This window comes from Mesocricetus auratus, unplaced genomic scaffold (genome assembly GCF_017639785.1).
Source record: "Mesocricetus auratus isolate SY011 unplaced genomic scaffold, BCM_Maur_2.0 Super-Scaffold_100691, whole genome shotgun sequence".
In the NCBI taxonomy this organism is placed as follows: Eukaryota; Metazoa; Chordata; class Mammalia; order Rodentia; family Cricetidae; genus Mesocricetus; species Mesocricetus auratus.
In genome coordinates this window covers 59,720,817-59,741,959 of record NW_024429267.1, presented here as the reverse complement: position 1 = coordinate 59,741,959, position 21,143 = coordinate 59,720,817, and the positions used below count along the sequence as shown (strand labels likewise).

Sequence of the window (21,143 nt, the reverse complement as noted above, 5' to 3'; positions counted from 1 at the left end):
TGAATTTATATGCAGGAAGAGTGTATTTTGGTTCAGAGTTTCAGACTGGAGGCCATCCTTAGCAGGTCCAAATGCTTTGAAGTCTGTGTTGGAGCAGTACATTATAGAAGGAATGTGTCATGGGAGGGGCTGCTCACCTCCTGGCCATCAGAAAGTAAAGAGAGAGTGAAGGACAGGTTCCCAAAAGCCCCTTCAAGGGTATGTTCCCAGTGACCTAATGTCCTTCTACCTGATCTCCCTACTTAAAGGTTCCACCACCATGACCTAACTTCCTTCTACTTGACCCTACTCTTCAAGGTTCTACACCATTACCTGACTTCTTTCTACCTGACTCCCATCCTTAAAGTTCTACACCATGACCTAACTTCCTTCTACTTTCTACACAATAACCTAACTTCCTTCTACTTGACCCTACCCCTTAAAGGTTCTACACCATGACCTAACTCCCTTCTACTTGACCTACCCCTTAAAGGTTCTACACCATGACCTAACTTCCTTCTACTTGATACTACCCCTTAAAGGTTCTACACCATGACTTAACTTCCTTCTACTTGATACTACCCCTTAAAGGTTCTACACCATGACTTAACTTCCTTCTACTTGATACTACCCCTTAAAGGTTCTACACCATGACCTAACTCCCTTCTACTTGACCTACCCCTTAAAGGTTCTACACCATGACCTAACTTCCTTCTACTTGACCTCCCCCTTAAAGGTTCTACACCATGACTTAACTTCCTTCTACTTGACCTCCCCCTTAAAGGTTCTACACCATGACTTAACTTCCTTCTACTTGAAATATATAGAATTTTTTTGTATTACAAAAAAAAAAGAGTAATTCACCAATCCATTGACGTTAAAATATAGAGAATTTTTTTTGAATTACAAAAACAAAAAGAGTAATTCACCAATCCATTGATGTTAAAATATATACAATTTTTTTTGTATTACAAAAACAAAAAGAGTAATTCACCAATCCATTGATGTTAAAATATATATACAATTTTTTTGTATTACAAAAACAAAAAGAGTAATTCACTAATCCATAGATGTTAAAATATATAGAATTTTTTTATATTACAAAAACAAAAAGAGTAATTCACCAATCCATTGACGTTAAAATATATAGAATTTTTTTTGTATTCCTTCTACTTGATACTACCCCTTAAAGGTTCTACACCATAACCTAACTTCCTTCTACTTGACCCTACCCCTTAAAGGTTCTACACTATGACCTAACTTCCTTCTACTTTCTACACAATAACCTAACTTCCTTCTACTTGATACTACCCTTTAAAGGTTCTACACCATGACCTAAGTTTCTTCTACTTGACCCTACCTCTTAAAGGTTCTATCACCCCCCTAGTGGCACTATGGACTGGTGACTGAGCCTGTAGTGTACAGCCATGGGGGAAAGTTGAGGTGCTGACTATGCCACTTGGTCAAACCAGGCACATAGTGAGTGCTCAACATGAATAATGGCTGCCTACTGAACAGTCATAACATGGAACATGTCCTTTTAAGGCAGAAAGCTGGATGGCATCTGTTAAGCATCCCCCACTGTTGAGAGAAGCCTTTTCCTGGTTTTGCCCGACCAGTCGCCTGGGCTCTGCCGCGTTGTAGTCCCCAATAACACACAAGACGCTGTATTAATTATGAAGCTGTTGGCCTTGCTTGTTTCTTACTGGCTAGCTCTGACTTAAATATTTACCCCATAATTGTTAATCTAAGTATTTCTCTTACTGGAGCAAAGTTTCGGACATCTTATTTCTCTGGTGGGCTACATCGTGACTCCCTGTGTTTCTCCTACCCAGAGTCCTCCTGGACTCCTAGTCCCACCTATCTTGCTTCCCTATTGGTCAACAGTGCTTTATTGACATATACACAGGACTTCCCCCATCACCCCACACTGTCCCCCTTTTCTTTCCATTTTATTGAGTGAAACAACATCATCCGTCTGAAACTCTCTCCTTCCCTGCAGAGGAAGGCATTTTCACAGTGACTCCAGACACAAAAAACAAGGTCTACCTGAGGACCCCCAACTGGGACCGTGGCCTACCTGCCCTCTCCTCGGTGTCTTGGAACATCAGTGTGCCTAGCAACCAAGTGGCTTGTCTGACCTTCTTCAAAGAGCGTTCTGGTGTGGTCTGCCAGACGGGGCGCGCATACATGATCATCCAGGAGCCCCAGACCCGGGCAGAGGAGATCTTCAGCCTAGAGGAGGAAGTGCTGCCTAAGCCACGTTTCCATCGTCACAACTTCTGGGTTAACATCTCCAACTGCAGCCCCATGAATGGCAAACAGCTAGACCTGCTTTTCTGGGTGACTCTTACCCCAAGGACTGTGGGTAAGGACTTTTCAGAGTCTCCCAGAGATGGTGAAGGGAAGAAAATTGGCATTTCAGGGGCAGGGAGCAAGTTTCAGAGGCAAGTCAAAAAAACAGATCGAGTCCTAGCTAATGGTATATCAGTCACCTGTGGTATAGCATTTACTGCTGTTGTTCACATGTTGACTAAGCAAGATTGTTCTGAGCTGGGCTTATCAGGCTCACTCACTCATTGATCTTCAGGCAGCACAGGTTGGTTACAAGACATTGCTGATCTTGGCTATATACTGTTACTCACAAAAGTCCCAGCCAAAGCCATGTGTTACAACTGAGCTTACTTGGCTATCACTGCATAGCTGGCCCTGTTGAGAAATGCACAAGACACCAAAGGAAGCATAGAAGGAGCGTGCACACCACACCTTCTGCCACGTTCTTTGGCTTCCCCTGGGTCCTTTTGGTCAATTTGCTGCCATTCTCTCTTGACCCCATGATGCATGGGAATTTTGAATTCTCTTTACTCCTATGATCTTTATCTGTAGAGTGAAGGAGAAGGAAGAATCATGGGGATTCAGTAACGAGGATTAAAATATGAGGCCTTGGGAAGTAGAGAGAGGGAGAGAGAGAGAGAGCGCTCACCAAAAACCACTGCTAAGAACTCCCAGCTCTGACATCACCACTTGGGCTTTTTTCCTCCCCTGATGTCCTATTGTGTCACCGTGTCTTCTGAATCCTTTGTTTCTTGTTAGGCGAGCGAGGAGTCCTAAATCCCCGTCTGGCATAGAGCCCCTTCTCAGATGGGTGCTCCTTTTCCATCATGCAGTACGGGAAAGGACAACTCAGATGGAATGACCTTGTCCTTCATTCTGATGTTTGAGTCCCTACTGTCCCCTCTGCTCCTTCTCTAAGACACCCTGGTTACCAGGGAACATACCTGGTGGAAGCCGCCAAGAGTAGCCAATAGGTGGATAGTAGGTGACCCCCACCACACACACACACACATCTGTTTCATGTATCTAAGTACTACATACAAACTACAAATTATATTGGCTTAGGCCAGTGGTTGTCAACCATGGGTCACGTATCAGATATCTTGCATATCAGATATTTACATTATGATTCATAACTAGCAAAATTATAGTTATGAAGTAGCAATGAGATACTTTTATGGTTGGGAGTCACCACAACATTAGGAACTGTATTAAAAGATAGTGGCATTAAGAGGGATTAGGAACTGATCAGGCGGTGGCACATGCCTGTAAACCCTAACACTCAGGAGGCAGAGGCAGACAAATCTCTGTGAGTTTGAGGCTAGTCTGATCTACAGAGCAAGTTCGAGGACAGCCAGGGCTGTTACACAGAGAAACCCTGGCTCGGGACCCAGACCCCTTTGTCACCCCCCAAAAAAAAGATGATGCTCAGAACAAGCCAACTCACCTTCGGTTTCTAGCCTCTCTGTTAGAAGGGAAGAAGCTGGGGGCTGCAGACTTATCAAGCTCTTCCTTATGCTAACCTTCTTGTCTCTTCCTGTGCCTTCCCATCTCTGCTTACAGATTTGGCTGTCATCATTGGTGCAGCAGGAGGCGGAGCCCTGTTGCTGTTTGCCCTAGGACTCACCATCTGCTTTGTGAAAAAGAAGTAGGTGGAATCTCTCTAGCTGTCTTTGGCTGATCTGATGCCTCTTTGGATCACACACACTGACTGGATAGAGGATGGATGGATGGATAGGTGGGTGGGTGGGTGGGTGAGTGGGTGGGTGGATGGATGAATGGAGATGGGTGGGTGGATAGAGGATGGGTAGATGGAATGATGTGTGGATAGAGAATGGGTGGATGATGGATGGGTGGATAGAGGATGGATGGATGGATAGGTGGGTGGGTGGGTGGGTGAGTGGGTGGGTGGATGGATGAATGGAGATGGGTGGGTGGATAGAGGATGGGTAGATGGAATGATGTGTGGATAGAGAATGGGTGGATGATGGATGGATGATGGATGGGTGGATAGAGGATGGATGGATAGATTGATGGGTGGATGGATGGATAGATGGAATGATGTGTGGATAGAGAATGGGTGGATGATGGATGGATGATGGATGGGTGGATAGAGGATGGATGGATAGATTGATGGGTGGATGGATGGATAGATGGAATGATGTGTGGATAGAGAATGGGTGGATGATGGATGGGTGGATGGAATGATGGGTGGATGATAGTTAGATTTAGACAGGGTCTTATGTCCCTCGCTGGTCTTGAATTCCTGTTCCTCTTATACCTCCTTGTATGCTAAGATCACAGGCATGTGTCACCACACCCAGTTTATTCATGCTAATGATGTTGGGGTTTTTTGCTTCCCAGTTCCCTGAAAAGATCAATGTTAAATATTCTTACCAAGGGTGAATTATGGTTTCAGAGGGTGAGGAGGGATACGCACACAGTGACATCCTGGTCCCAGGACAAATAAAGTCTGCTTTGACATCAGACTTCATCAATTCTTCTATACCTGATGAACATCAGAGAAGAAATCTCCATTTACTTTATCATGATTTGAACCTTCTAGAAAAAAATTTTTTTATCCAGGCAGTAGTGGTGTACATGTTTAATCCCAGCACTCAGGAGGCAGAGGCAAACAGATTTCTGTGAGTTCGAGACCACCCTGGTCTACAGAGTGACTTCCAGGACAGCCAGAGCTACACAGAGAAACCCTGTCTTGAAAAGCCAAAAAAAGGAAAAAGAAAAAAATTTTGTGAGTGTGCAGGTGTGTGTGGCACATATGTGTGTACACACCTAGCAATACTGTGAAGGCCAGAGGACAACATCAGGTGTCTCTCGTCAAAATCAAAAAATTTAAAAAATTTTTATTATCTTTATTACATTGTATTATTTGTATGTGCGTGTATATGTGCATGCTCATGGCCACATGACATAACCTGTGTTTGGTGGTCATAGACAGTGGGTGAGAATTAGTTCTCTCTTTCCACCATGTGAATCCTGGGGCATCAAACAGGTCCTTCACTAGGCCTCCTCAGCAGTGAGTCTGCCTGTCTCCTCCTCCCCAGCACTGGGATTACAGATTCATGCCACCAAACCCAGACATCACATGGATGCTGGGGATCTGACCTCAGGACTGACTGTTTCAAAAATGTCCAAATGAAGAGTTGGCTCGCTGGTTAAGAGCACTGGCTGCTCTTCCAGAGGACCAGGGTTCAGTTCCCAGCACCCACATAGCAGCTTGCAACTGTCTGTAACTTCAGTTCCAAGGGATCTGACACCTTTACACCAATGCACATAAAATAATTTTTTTAATGTCCAACTGTTGAGGAATGCCCAGCTCCTTCCTGATCCGAGAAGCCTTTTCCAGTTGAAAGACCCCAGGCGGGGGGACTTTCACGGGAGGGAGACCCGAACCCAAGGAACACCGAGGCCACGAGCTTGGATGCAACAGCAAGAGGCTTTATTGATAATACACGGGTACCCAGGGCATCTCAGTCTCGGGAACTGAGAGCCCCGAGCTGGGGACTCAGGGGTTCTTTTATAGCAAAAAGCGCAGTACAGAAGCGAGAAGCCTAGTTACGGGACCCTGATTGGGTAATTTAAATGAGGCTGGGGCTCAGAACGAGGTTTCTCTCATCTGGACAGAGAGGCAATTAAGGTTTCTCTCAGAACTCAATTCTCGGCCTTGGCCTTATCTGAAGAACAAAAGGTTTCTGTGCCTGCCCAATCTTTCTGGGCTGGCTATGCAGACCATAGACACCTGTGCCCCTATCTGGACAGAGATAGTAGTGACTATTCAGCTGCGAAGACCTTGAGCTGAGCTCCCTCCTGATAAAAAAAAATGGCTGAGCTGTGGGGGAAAGGAGTTTTCCATAAGCCTCAGCTGCCTGCGCTGGGCCGGGGTCTTTCACAGTGAAATGCACATTACTACATAGGAAAGGAGGAAGCTTTCTTGTCTGGGGTACACAGCATTTCCCACTCAGTGGTAATGCTTTTAACAGAGTCCCCATATGCCTCATGGAGCGGAGGGATTTGGTTAAGAGGAAGAGTCCGGCCATCTCGTCTCCTTCTCCAAACTGTTCCCGATAGACCTGACACTTGCCAGCACAGGAGTCTTTCCTGTGGTCTTCAGCTGCATGAGGCTGTTGTCTGATGTGCTTGTGTGAAGTCCCTGCCTCTAAGTTGTGTGTGTGGTGGTGGGGAGTCTACAAGAACAGGAGAAATCAGTGACACTGAACTTCTTCCTGCTCTGGGTGTTTGCTAAGGGTCTCCTTGGCACTAAGTCCCATGAATGTACTGGGGATAAACTAGGGGCAAGGGTCCTTTCTACTATCCACGTGCAGAGGGAAAAGCTAGGCCCCGTGAGCTCATGAAGGAGAGACATCCGCTGAAGGCGTCATTGGAGAGCCTGGGGAGCCGGTCAACACCAGATGGGCTTTTACCACACAAAAGCACAGTCCAGGATTAGTGAGCTGCTGCCTTTGCATTCTGCAGCCCATTTTACTAATTGGGCCGGCCACCTCCTTGAGTCAGCTATTGTCTAAGTCCGGGCTGCTTTGTTCACTGAGGCAAAGCTGTGCGCCCAAGGTATGCCTGCCAACAACCGTCCACATCTGAATACCGCACACCCAGAGTTAATGGTTCCCCAGATCCGGGATTGTCCGCACATTAGCATCCCCACCCCCACCCCACCCCCGCTGGTGGCTGCTGTTGATGGGACCAGGGACAGAGCCACTCAGCTAATGATGTGCTGTTCTGACCTCAGCTCCAGCAGAAAATTAGCCAGTTTGTACTGAGCCATGGATATTAACTGGAATTAGCTAAGGACCTTCACTCTGCAAGAGAAGCAGCAGCAGTAGTACAGGGTGGAACTGAATGTTCTGGAAGGCTGGCCTGGGCATGCTGAGCTGATGTGGTTTAGAAAATGCTTGTGCATACTTATTACTGGAAAGAGGGAGGGAGGGAGGAATTGCAAGGCATCTCCATTGGTTGGTTCCCTGAAGTCTATCAGAGTCAAAACAAACTCACCTAAACCACCTCCTCCATTTACGATCCCTCGATTTCCACCCTTGGAAACCTGAGACAAAAGCTATTTGCTTCCAGTAGTCCCTAGACAGTTTCGGTTTCAAATGCTAGTAGACTTCAAGGAGTCGGGGGAGGGACGGTTAGAGCCCCAGGAGCCCTACGTTCCTGCTTCTCTGACATACTCTGCTGTCACTCTCTACAAACAGGAAGAAGGTCAACAAGGGCCCAGCTGTGGGTATCTACAATGGCAATGTCAACACCCAGATACCCCAGACTCAAAATTTCCAGAAAAGAAGAAAGGACAATGACTCTCATGTGTATGCGGTCATCGACGACACCATGGTATATGGGCACCTGCTACAGGACTCTGGTGGCTCCTTCATCCAGCCGGAGGTGGACACCTACCGGCCCTTCCAGGGCGCCATGGGGGACTGCCCCCCATCCCCACCCCCTATATTCTCCAGGACCCCGACTGCAAAGTTCACTGCAGATGAGCCAGCCCCTAGTAGCCCCCCCGAGTCTGAGAGTGAACCCTACACTTTTTCACACCCCAACCAGGGAGAGGTTGGTGTCAGGGAGACAGACATCCCCTTACTCAACATCCAGGGGCCGGTGGAGACGGAAGAATAATTTGGCCCCATTCCAAAGACTTTGCTGAGATGCCTGGGCACCAGGCATTGAGACACGCAAAGCTGAAGTCCTAAACAGGAAGTCAGGTGGGAGAAGAATCCACTAGAAGGGAGAAGTAGCTTTTGCATTGTCCCACCAAATCCTGATTTCCTGGTGGACTCCTCCCAGTGATGGGTAAATCATGACTTCTGATGGGGATGCATCCTAACAGCTCAGGTCTTCCTGAACTCAGGTTGTGTTGGGGCTGGCCGCAGTGACAGAAGAGAGACACGGCCCACCCAGACAGGACTACGATGAGCCCTGGATTCTCAATGATAAGCAGAGACTTAGCGGATTCCCTGGAGCTCCACTTGGGGGTCTCTGCTCTCACTGGAGTCCTCTGGATGGAAATGGCAATGTGCTTTTTATATAACTGGTAGTAATAGTAGTAGTAGTAGTAGTATTTATTTGGTGGTCTGCATGTCTCAAGTGGAGCTGAGGGTGTAGCTCAGTTGATAGGATGCTTGCCTAACACACACAGAACTCTGGGTTCCATCCTCAGCAAGGCACAAAACCAGGCGTGGTGCATACCTGTAATCCCAGCACTGGGGAGGTGGAGGCAGGAGGATCAGAATTTAAAGGTCATCGTCAAGTGCATAGTGAGTTGGGAAACCCTCCTGGTGTGTACTTAAGACCCTCTTTTAAGAACATAAGCGAAGCTCCTTTGATCTAGCGTACTGGTTTGACCTCATGCTAACTGGTCTGGGTGGCTGTGTTTTGGTTTCCGAGGACCACTAGATGGATAAACGTGTGCCTGTAGGGATGACTGATGGCCTACCCAGCCAGAAGAGTATGTGCGTGTATGCACACGTGCGTGTTATCTCTCACTCAGTGAGAAACTTCCTAGTCCTTTGCTGCATACAGCTGTCCCCCTGTAGAATTTATTACAGATCCTATTGTCCCCTGCTACGAGAAATAAGAGCAGCTACCTTGAGTTTTCCTGTGTGGTGTGTGGCTCTCCCAGCTGCAGCAATACTTTGACATTTAAACAAATTTTGAGAGTAACTTGATCCTTTAAAAATATAATAAATAAGCCAGGCAGTGGTGGTGCACACACACTTTTAATCCCAGCACTTGGGAGACAGAGGTAGGTGAATCTCTGTGAGTTCCAGGACAGCCTGGTCTACAGCAAAACCTTGTCTCAAAAAAACCAAAACAAAGCATGTATGTATGTATGTATGTATGTATGTATGTATGTATGTATGTTGCCTCTACTCTGAGGCTATGTGCTTGGGGCTGGAAATTGACGCCGCCGAATTGTATGAAAAACAGTGGAGCATAGTTTTTAGCACACTACAGAGTTCAGTGTCTCTGGTAAACCTTCGGGAAATAAATGTGCTTCATCGTGTTCAGGGAGTTGACCTTAGAAAGGCGTCTCATTGCTTGGCCCATTACGTGGTCCACCGAGGCAGTGCACTTGGGCAGCTCCTGGAAGGTTTGAACTCCAGGGCCTCTTGAGTTTTCTCCAGAAAGGAGGGTTCACTTTGTAATCACATCTGAGGGCCTGCCTGTGCATCTTTCCTTTCTGAGGCTTCCTCCTCCAACTCCTTCCCCGCAGCCCACAGTGCTGACCACCCTCCACCATGCTGGGGGCGGGGCTCTCCACCGACTTCTGCTTTGACTCTGCTGATGCCCAGGAAACCCTTGTACCCACTGGCTGGGCCTGTGGCTGCATATGGAGGGAAAAGGTTGACTCTCCCATGGGGACAAGCCAGGGTCCATCAGCTGTAACTTCAGTACAGGTTGGAGGATCAGGCTCAGTGGATCTGCAGTGCATACCTGAAAATAATTTATTTAATGTAGAGACATTTTTGATAACATCTTATTCATTTCCTATACTTTTTTTTAAATAAAGATAATACAAAACAAATGCATACCCAGTTGTTTAATGCTGCTGACATCTGTGCTGTTTCCATGAAGGTCCCTGTTCACAGTGATTTCTTATGACAAGCTCCACATGGGCTAAGTGGATTCCCTTTCCATTGTTCACCAAGGATTTACTGCAGAGGAAAATCAGAATCGGTGCTGCAATCTCTTCCCTCTTCATCTGATGCCATGCCCTGGGGGAAGCAAATATTTTTGTTTGAAATGAGTGAGTCCTAGCCAGGCATGGTAGTACAAACATGTAATCCCACACCAGGAGACTGAGGGAGAATTTGTGAGTTAAGGCTGGCCTGGGTTACATTGCAGGGGGAAAAAAATATTACATTCTGCTATCCATTTTGAGGTCTGTGGCCATGACAGTGAGTGAGTGAGTCAGGCCAGAGATGCAACTGATTTTTTTGTTTGTTTGTTTGTTTTTCGAGACCCAGTTTCTCTGTGGCTTTGGAGGCTGTCCTGGAACTAGCTCTTGTAGACCAGGCTGGTCTTGAACTCACAGAGATCGCCTGCCTCTGCCTCCTGAATGCTGGGATTAAAGGTGTGTGCCACCAACACCTGGCACAGTTAATTTTTTTAAGGCAAGATCTCTCACGGGAAATGGACTCCCGATTTAGCTAAACGAGTTGGGCAGTAGGCATCAAGGATGTCCCAGTCTCTCCAGTGCTGAGACTATAGCCACATGTCACTTGCCTAGCTCTCCTTTTTTTCTTAAGATTTTTATGTTATGTGTGTCAGTGCTTTGTCTAAATGTATGAACGTGCACCCTGTGGGTGTCTGGTGTCCATGGAGGTTACAAGAGGGCATCAGGTCCCCTGTAAGTGAAGTTACAGGTGCTTGACAGCTGTCACATGGTGCTAGAAAGTGACCCGGTCCTCTTCTAAAACAGCAAGTACCTTAACCCACCGAGCCATCTATCCAACCCCTGTGCCCAGCTTCTGTTCAGGTACCAAGGATCCAAACACAGATCCTTAAAATGCACAGTAAGCATTTTGCCAACTGAGACACCTTCCTGGTCCCAAGAGTTGGCATTTACCAAGAAGAGATTTTTTTGTTTGTTGTTTTGTTTTGTTTTGTTTTGTTTTGTTTTGAGACAGGGTTTCCCTGTGTAGCTTTGGAGCCTATCCTGGAACTAGCTCTTGTAGACCAGGCTGGTCTCAAACTCAGAGATCCGCCTGCCTCTGCCTCCTGAGTGCTGGGATCCAAGAAGAGATTTTTAAGCTAGGCATGGTGGCACTTGCCTATAACCCAAGAATTGGGAAGGTAGAGACAGGTGGAACTCGGTAGCTCACTGGAATGTCAGCCTAGCCTACTTAACAAGTTCCAGGCCAGTGAAGGACTCTGTCTCAAAAGATAAGGGACACTTGAGGAAATCCACTGTTTCCTGGCCTCTACACATTTACATGAGCATATACACCTACACATATTTACATATCACAGAAGCTGAGCAGATGCCCAGCCTTCATTCAGCACCACAAGCCAAATAAACCCTTCTTTACAAAATAACCATTCTCAGTCATTCTGTTAAAAGCAACCAGATAGACTAAGGTGATTATCTTTAGTTATCCCAACTCCAGGTTAGTAACAAGTCACCTATCACAATTGAATTTGTAGTTAAATTAGGTATGTCTACAAGGTCAAACATATATTTTAGATAGACAGGTCTTCAAACACTTTAGAGATCTACAGAATATGGCATTTAAGATGTTTCAATTACATAAATTCCTTTTTTTTTTATAACAATGAGACACATCTGCTCCTGGCAACACCAATCTACTTCAGAGAAGATGATGGGGCATCGAAGAAACCCATATAGAAAGTGCCCTTGCCTCCACTGCTGACAGTACGCTGTGCAAACTGGACAAGCAGGACACAAAAGAGAGTGACTGCTAAGCCTTGCCAAGACAAGGTAGGACAGTCCTTCAAAAGTCCTGCTTCACAGAAAAGTTTGTCAGATATGCTAGGCCTATAGGCCAAAGACAGATGCCCCAACGTTGCAGAGGAAGCCTGGGTGACTGTCCAGGCAGCCAGCTGTGTCTGTCACTTCTCAACATTTTTTGGAAGTTACTTGTTTGCACTTCCTGCTTACTCAGATATTATTTCCTTCACGGGTCTCTGAGGAAGTTGAAGACTGCATAGTTATAATTACAGTTTTCCCTGTTTACCAGAGTCAGAAAAGAAACTCACTAAAGAGGTGTAAAGTGTAAAGTCTGAGAGACATTAAAAGGTAATCTGATAGTACAAGTTAGACTAGAAAGTGGATTAGGTGCAAGACTTTAGACTCACCAAGATAGGATAGATAATGGAGTTATTTTCTCTGAGATTGTCAAATGCAAATGAACTAGACATTGTTGATATACTTTTTGCCTGTAGAGACTGTATATAGTTATTGTACTTATTGTATATAGTTCTTATGTGGGTTATTTTATTTTAGACACAAAAAAAGGGAGGAAATGTGGTGATATTTTGTTTATGATCTAACAAAGGTTGCCTGAAGATCAGAATAGCCACAGCCATAGAGGCAAGGCCGTGGTGGTGCACACCTTTAATCCCAGCACTTAGAGGCAGACAGATCTCTGTTAGTTCAAAGCCACACTGAGATACATGAAATTAATCTCCACCCCTCCTCCCCTTCTGGAACAGTCCTATTAACCCTGACTCCCCTGATATACTTTTCCACACATTCGACCTCTTAGCCACGCGCTTGATTTGTGTTAGCTGATCCAGAACAGGACACATATTGATATTAGCAGCACATCACCAGAGATATTGGGTTTCGTTGGTTATTTAAAAAGATCATCAGTTAACATCTTAATCGTTTAGGTTTGGCTTTTCTTGGGAATTTAGGATGCTGGGGAAAGGGAGGGGTAGTCACAGGACAAATCCTGACAACCAGAAAGAGGGAGGCTGTTGGGAGTGGCCAGCCTGCTACATCAGCCCTGGTGATGGTGGGGGCCTTCCTCTTCACCACACATCACTACGAGGCAGAGTGGGAAAACATCCCAGTGCTGCGTCTCTCAGCCCAGTAACTCAGGGCCCCACAGCCTCGGTTCCTAGAGCCTTAGAGCAAGTCAGATGCCTTAGAAACAAGGGCCATGGAACTGAGAGCTGACCTGCTCCCCTTCTCTTGTTCATGTAGCTTACTATACATGAAGTTACTACTGGATTTAGGCAAAATTTAAAGTTGTCAAAGAAATATGAATTCATGGACTTTGATCCCAGAATTCAGGAGTCAGGGGAAAGCAGATCGCTGTGAGTTTGAAGCCAGGCTGGCCTACAAGAGTGAGTTCCAGGGCAGCCAGGGCTGTTACATGGAGAAACCCTGTCTCAAAAAAAAAAAAAAAAAGGGAAAAGAAAAAAAGAATTCATCTCCATCCCAGACACCAAAGAAAGAGTTGCATAAGGAATGTGACACCAGCTGAGCATTGGTGGCGAAGTCTTTAATCCCAGCACTCGGGAGGCAGAGGCAGGGGGATCTCTGTGAGTTCGAGGCCAGCCTGGTCTACAAGAGCTAGTTCCAGGACAGCCTCCAAAATGATACAGAGAAACCCTGTCTCGAAAAACCAAAAAAGAAAAAAAAAAAAAAAAAGGGAATGTGTCACCTGGTTGGCTTCTTGCTTGGGCCCGAGTAGACTGCTCATTTGAAAACCAATTGGTAAGTTGTTAGGTTGGTTAATTTTGTCTTAACTTTATTAAGCTGTAAGGAATTCAGATTATGACCAGATCTTTTTTTTTTAATGTTTATTTATTTATTATGTATACAGTATTCTGTCTGCATGTATCCCTGCAGGCCAGCAGAGGGCACCAGATCTAAGGATGGTTGTGAGCCATCATGTGGTTGCTGGGAATTGAACTCAGGACCTCTGGAAGACCAGTCAGTGCTCTTAACCTCTGAGCCGTCTCTCCAGCCCCTATGACCAGATCTTACTGGGAGTGAGTGCCGTGGCTGTGTGGATATTTAAGAACTTATGAGGAAGCCAGGTGAGGTACACGCCAATAATTCCAGGATTTGGGAAGTTAGGGAAGGAGTTCAAGTCCAGCCTAGGTTATATAAGACCTCATTTTAAAAAGGGAACTCACAGGGAGCAAACTATTTCCCTCTCCTAACCCACAAGAACCACAGAAGGCTCTCGCTCCAGGAGGAGCTTCCCAGTGTTGAGCCACCTGTACTGGTTTCTTCGTGTCTTCATGGCCGCCATCTTTTTGTCCCATCCTTAGGTTTTGATTCACAACGACCCTTGTTCCTGAGTAAACGTAGCTTCCCAAGAGGGGGCGCTCAAAGTCAGAATGAGCACCTGACCAAAGACATGTAAGTGTGCCATTTAGGGTTTCATTTATTCATCCCTTCTTCATCCTTCCAGGCAGTGAATTATTTACGGAGCGCTAACTAGGCCCCGGAGATAAAGCAGTGGGCTTCTGGTAGAGTTGAAAAACCGGAATAAGCAGTAACAAAAAGCAAATCACAGGCAGTACAATGCATTGTATCATGTAAGCGAACGCTGGGGTGAGAGAAAAGTTGGGGGAAATCCCTCTGAGGAGCTATCACCAAAGAAACCTGCATGATGTCCAGTCAGTCCCCTGGGGAACAATCAGGGGCTCCCGAGAGCCATGAATCACAGGGAGCCCTAGATGGAGAAAATACAGTGGGAGAGAAAAAGACAGCAAAGCAGGGGGGCTGGCCTCAGCTCAGGAGGAAAGCCCTACATTCTTGAGGCTGTCCCAAGAGCATTTTGAGTTACAGCATTGGCTACATGGAGAGCTCCAGGCCAGCTTGGGTTACACAGGAAGTCCCTGTTCCCCAAAATATATCAATGAATGCCATAATCCAAGTCAAAAGTTGGCAAAAAAAAACAACAAAAAACAAAAAGAAGCACAGACATTTCACTGTGAGAATATACAGATGAAAAAAAAAGTTAAAAATATCCGAATACTAAATCTGGTGGTTCACACCCATAAGCTCAGCATTTGAGAGGCTGAGGCAAAAAGGATCACAACATTCAAGATCAGCTTGGGCTACACAGAACATTCCAGGTCAATCTGGAACATGCCCACCCCCACACAAAAATCAAACAAGCAACAACAAACGTACCAACAGGAGCCAGGCCTATTGGTACAGGCCTGTTGGGCCCCAGCCCCCACGGGGTCTCTGAGCTGCCTGTCAGCCAATAACCACGGGTGCATCCTGTTTTCTAGTCCTGGCTTACAGCCCTGGCCTTGCTGCACTGGCATCAACCTCTAGTTATGAAAACAAGAACTCTTACACCTGGGGTTTTTTCCACTGTGCTGTAAGTCTGTATATAAGGCCGCTCTCTCCTTGCAATAAAACACACACACACACACACACACACACACACACACACACACATGCACACACACACACATACACACATGCACACACGCACGCACACACGCATTCTCTTAGCACAAACGGCCGGACGTCTTGTCTTTCATTTAAATCTCCAGGCTTTCACCCAGGCCTACAACCCCAGCTACTTGTGTGTAAACTGAAGTAAAGCACTTGCCTTGCACACACTAAGTTCTACGTTAAATCTCTGAAAAACCTCAATACACCCCCCCTTTTTTTTGAGACTCAGAAGGTTGCCTCAGTGGAAAATTCCCCAATGTCCCTTCCCCTAGACAGGGAACAAGGTCGAATTGAAAAGAACATCTGGTCCAGAGTGCTGATGCAGGACACTGGCAGGCCGTTAATATAAGTTTAATCTTGACCTTGTGGTTTCTCTAGGGAGGATGAGTTATGCCCACACTTCTGACAATACCCCTATTGCTTGCCCAGATCTACACCTACAGTAGCTCCACTTCTTACAATACCCTTATTGCTTTACTTGCCAAAAGTATGTATATAAAAAGAAAACTGTCCTAAAGCCCAGCTCGTTCAGTTAGCTAAGGCTGCTGCATCTGCCCACAGACGCCTGTGTGAACAATAAACCTCTTGTGGTTTCCATCCATCTGTCTGGTTATTGAGCTCAGGACGTCACCAGGGTATTCAGCCTAAAGCCTGATAACCTCAGGTCCTTCACTCCAGTTAAAAAACAAAGGGTTGAAAAGAGATAGATGACTCAGTGGTTAAGAGCACTTGCTGCTCTGGCAGAAGACCAGAGCTTGCCTTGAAAGCACCCAGTCAGGTGCCTGGGACTCCAAGGGATCCGTTGCCCTCTCCTGTCCTCCACAAGCACCTGTGCACATACCTATACAAAGACAGACACATATACACATAATTTAAAATAAAATTAGGGAGAAAACGAGATACAAATTTTGCTATTAGCTAACATTGCCCTTCATCTTGTGTAGTTAAAAAAAATCTAAAATCAAAAGGCATGTTAAAGACTTATTTCATGACCAAACTGTCCATTTTACTGATGATCTCTCAGGCCCTGCTGAAGGAAGAGAGCTGGGAAGTATGTACTGTAGAGACAATTTGTCCTCATCTCCTCGAATCTGCCCCAAAAGTAACTCAGTGATGCTTCGGTAATGACAGCCTCTGTGACAGACATGACCAAACCAAAATTCCCAAAAATGAAGATAAAATTGTCACATGCCTGGTGTCCAGTCACTTCTATGTTCAATTGGGTTACTTTAAATAACCCAGACAAGGATTGATAACAAAGTCCTTCTGAGATAACAAAGCCTTTGTTTTCGTGTTTGAAGAAAAAACGTTGTGTCATTCACATCCTCCAAGCCAAGGACATTGATTTTTAATATGAAAAATCTCACTTTTGCTAAAATTGCTGCCAGCATAGATTTCTTGAACAAACTTTACCTTCAGATCCTTGCCAAGGCCTGAGCAATAATTGAACATGGCATCACATCTGCTTTGGTTTGCACAAAGAGTTTTATTGTTGGTGACAATAAAGCAAGGGACATTTTTCTTCTGGGCATCTGGTTCAACCTAGTTACTTCCAGTCACTCTTATTGAATACCCGTGGTGTGCAACCCCCCAAGCTTGATGCTGGTGACAGAAAAGTTGCCTTATAACATGCTGTGGAGGAAGTGTACAGGCACACGAGGCGGGCAGGAGGGGAACTGCGAAAGTGGCAGTTGCTTGTTCATCTGCCAAGAGTGGCCCAAAGGCAAGGCTCATTCCATTCTGCCAGCTGCTCTCCTTGAGCCAGTAAATAACAAGAAGCAGTCTGCATACAGTCTTGGCATACAGCTTGTTTTGTTTTTGCAGTGTTGGAGGTACAACCCAGAGCCTCATTAATGCAAGGCAAACACCCTACCAACTGAGCTACATCCCCAGTTTAACAGGTTAATGCAACGTCAGAGTCATTACAAGAAAGACCATCACCCCAAACCAGCTGGCACCAATGTAACTAACTTAGAACACAGCCTTAGTCAATGTTCTGTTGCTGTGAAGATACACCATGGCCGCGGGCAACTCTTATGAAAGAAAGCATTTAACTGGGGCTTGCTTACAGTTTCAGAGGTTTAGTTCATTGTCATGGTGGCAGGCGGACATGGTGCTGGAGACATAGCTGAGAGTTCTACACCTGGATCCACAGGCAAACAGGCAATAGGGGGAGAGAGTAACTCTGGAAACCTCAAAGCCCACTCCCAGTGACACACTCACCTACCCCAACGAGGCCACGCCTCCTAATCTTTCTAAGTAGCACCACTCCCTGATGACTAAGCACTCAAACATAGGCGCCTATGGGAGCCATTATTATCCAAACCACCAGAGCCTCTGTTCTTTGCTTCATAATGATCTACACAGCATTAGCCTGGCAGAACCACCTGCTCCCGTCATGCAACTGGTACAACCATAAAACTAAATAGTACAGAAAAGTTTAGGAAACACTATTCTGGGAAATCCCACTCCCAGAATTCCTCACCTTGCCCACCCCCCACTTTAACACATAAATAATAATATCCCCTCCTGTAAATTGAGTTCTTAATTGGTCTAAGTAATCAAAACCCAGAGTCGGATATAGAGGAAAATGCTGAGAGATCAGAGAAGAAAGAGCAAGCCACAGCCATACCTCACCTCCTTAGCGTCTCAGCAGGACCAGAGAGCAAGTTCCTGTTTCTCCCTGATATATCCTGTCTCCACCCAGCTACCTCACTTCCCGTCTGTCTGTACAGACCTCCAGACCTCTATGGTTAGCTAGTGGCATGCTCCATTCTCTGACCCTCAGACAAGGCTTTATTTGTACAAGCAAGATATCACCACACCCTCCATTTTGCACAGGTTTGCTGTCCAATAGCTCAAGACTGCAGCTCTCTGGAGACGCCCACTCCCAACCCTTAGGTGTATGCTGCTGTCCTTTCCTTAGGCAGCCCTTCAGCAACTCCGGTGCTTAAATCTGTATGTGCCTTTTCTTTATAGACCCCACAATGTTTTTACTCGATAAACTCACGCTTGACTTAAGAAGTCCCAGCTTTTATGTGGGATGCTCATGTTTAAAAAAGGAGGAGGAGGAGGAGGAGGAGGAGGAGGAGGAGTCCCAGCTTTGCTGCATACCAGTTCCTCCTGAAACTCTTTTCTTCTGTGTCAGTAAAGATCACAGTTTCTTATGGACAGAGATCCCTGAAAACAGCTGGGCAGCAGCACAGTCAATCACATTGAGCTTTGTGGGCCCTGCTGCCAGTAACACTGAGACAACCTTACTTCCAGAGGAATGAGTGGAATAGGGATTATGGTTGAGTTGTAAAATGCACTAAGGGTTCTTAGCCGAAACTGTTTTTTTTTCTTCCTGAGACAGGGTCTCATGTAGCTCAGACATTGATGCTACTGCTGTACCCAACTACTGCCCAAAGGCAGCCCAGACCACTTCCCTGGAGGTGGCAGACACAGATGTTAGGATCTATTAAAGAAATCTAAAAGGACTTATGTTTCTGGAGTCAGTGGTGCAAGTTTTTGTTTTTTATCAATTTAAATGTCTTGATTTGTTATTAATCTGTGTGAAGGTGTGGGGCTAAGTGAGCACGTGCCGCAGCACCTATGTGAAGATTAGAGGACAAAGTTTTGTGGAGTCGTTTCTTTGTCTGATATGTGTGTTCCAGGGATCAAACTCGGATCCCAGGACCTGCAGCAAGCATCTTAAGTGACTGATCTTGCTGATCCTGGTACAAGTTTCTTTTTTATAATGACAATTTATTATTTGCATTAATTTTTTGCCTGCATCTATGTCTATGTGAGGGGGTCAGACCTTGGAGTTATAGACGATTGTGAGCTGCCATCTGACGTCAGGAAGCCCTTCCCTACTCATTTTCTAATACCTCTTTCAGGGAAGCCAGTGGTGCAGCCATCTTGAGCGGGCAGTGGGAAAAGTGAGGAACATTCTAGACAGGCCTGCTGGGTAGACATCTGCAATATGAGCTTCCACATAGAGAAGCTGACTGAGACAATCCAGTGTGGCAGAGCTCAGACAGCCCTGACCTAACACAGGCTGCCTGAAGAAAAGCAATCTCTATTCTTAAGAGTTTTGTCAAAAACCCAGAAGCCTCAGTGCCGGCAGAATCACGGCCTCTTTCCCTATGTAAGTGGCAAGCCCCTCCCAGCACACACCTTGCAAAGTTACAGAAACAATTGTCAAAGGGACTGACGCCAGGCAAAATACTTTGCACACACTGACATCCAAGGGAGACGTGCCCACGCCTGTCCTGCCATCCTGTCAGCCGAGTGTGGAACGTGATTTGAACTTTCTTAACTTAGAACCTTCTGAGTTTTATCAACTGTCAGTAGAAATGTGCTTCACAAATACTGGATAGAAACACCGAGAGAGAGTGCTAGACTATTAACACCCCCCAAATCGTTCTACCTAGAAAGTATGACCTGGAGACATTTAAAAAGTATTGGTTTGCCCAGGCAGTGGTAGCACACACCTTTTAATTCCAGCAGCACTCAGGAGGCAGAGGCAGGAGGATCTCTGTGAGTTCGAGGCCTGCCTGGTCTATGAAACGAGTTCCTCCCAGGACAGCCAGAGCTGTTACACAGAGAAAAACAAACAAACAAACAAACAAACAAACAAAAAAGTATGGTTGAGGCCTGGAGAGATGGCTCAGAGGTTAAGAGCGCTGACTGCTCTTCCAGAGGTCCTGAGTTCAGTTCCCAGCAACCACATGGTGGCTCACAACCATCTGTAGTGAGATCTGGTGCCCTCTTCTGGCCTGCAGACATACATGGAAGCAGGATGTTGTATTAATAATAAATAAATAAATCTTTTTTTAAAAAAAGTATGTTTCGCCGGGCATTGGTGGCCCACACCTTTAATCCCAGCACTTGGGAGGCAGAGGCAGGTGGATCTCTGTGAGTTCGAGGCCAGCCTGGTCTACAAGAGCAAGTTCCAGGACAGCCTCCAAAGCCACAGAGAAACCCTGTCTCGAAAAAACCAAAAAAATAAAAATAAAAAAGTATGTTTTATGCTTAAACTGCAAAACACCTTGGGGACAGGTGGGGGGAGGGTTGCTTGCTTCCCCGTCTCCCCCAACCTCCATCCCCGCCACCTCTGACTCTTGGGTTCTATGTCCCCAATTCACATGAGCATCAGCTCTCAGAGAACTGCGAACGTCAGGGCATTACATGGTGGAAAATGGGTCCCAACTCTGGCTACTCTTGTTCTCAGATGGTATCTGACATGCAGAAGACCGCCCAGGCCGTGAGGACAGCATCACCTGGATCTCCTGTGAGGTCAGAGGGTCGGTCCCCTGTGGGAAGGAAGCGCATGAGGGCGCTGGAGGCAGGTGCTGGGAATAATTCCCCTTGCCCCCTCTGTTGTACTCTGCCTGGTATGTTCTGTGGTTGCTGCGTCCTGCACTCATTGTGTGGACCCACTCCACACCCCCGAAGTGCCCCTGGCCACTCCTTGCATGTGCAGAGGCTGGAGGACAACCTTTTTTTACTTTGGCTGACCCTGCCTTTGAGCTTGGTCCTAGTAGCCCATTGTTTTTACTGAACATGGTGCAGAAGGAACAAACCACATTTCTGTGGCTGCGTCTTCCCCCAAAGTCACAGGGCTACTTGGGAAAGTTGCAGAGCTGGACTTCCTTCCAGGGCAGTTACTGTGGAGTAACTGAAAATCTGGTTCATTGTTTACTCAGTTAAGAATGAGATCTGATGCCCTCTTCTGGTGTGCAGGCATACATGGAACACTGTATTTGTAATAAATAAATAAATCTTTAAAAAAAATAAAAAGAAAAACTCTAATGGCCAGCAATGGTGGCACACACCTTTAATCCGGGCACTCAGGAGGCAGAGGCAGGCTGAGCTCTGTGAGTGTGAAGCCAGCCTGGTCGACAGA

General features: G+C 46.1%; 1 protein-coding gene and 1 long non-coding RNA gene across 3 annotated transcripts in view; one reads left to right on the top strand and one right to left on the bottom strand.

The window, feature by feature from the left end:
- The window catches only part of Cdcp1 (CUB domain containing protein 1), a 40,794-nt gene extending 30,917 nt beyond the window's left edge, over positions 1–9,877 (top strand). Inside the window, exons 7-9 of the mRNA XM_040739979.1 lie at positions 1,982–2,347; positions 3,877–3,961; positions 7,545–9,877. Of these exons, the coding sequence (XP_040595913.1) occupies positions 1,982–2,347; positions 3,877–3,961; positions 7,545–7,968 (875 nt within the window). The 3' untranslated portion in view covers positions 7,969–9,877. The remainder of the gene's footprint in view (positions 1–1,981; positions 2,348–3,876; positions 3,962–7,544) is intronic.
- Positions 9,189–17,924, bottom strand: LOC110343153. Of its 2 annotated transcripts, none has more exons than XR_002385347.2 (3): positions 17,883–17,924; positions 9,885–10,067; positions 9,189–9,786 (listed from the first exon to the last, which is right to left on the bottom strand). It is a non-coding gene; the product is annotated as an uncharacterized LOC110343153 (long non-coding RNA). The 2 variants fall into 2 exon arrangements; XR_002385348.2 differs by having other exon boundaries at positions 17,888–17,921.
- Between the last annotated feature and the right edge of the window lie 3,219 nt (positions 17,925–21,143).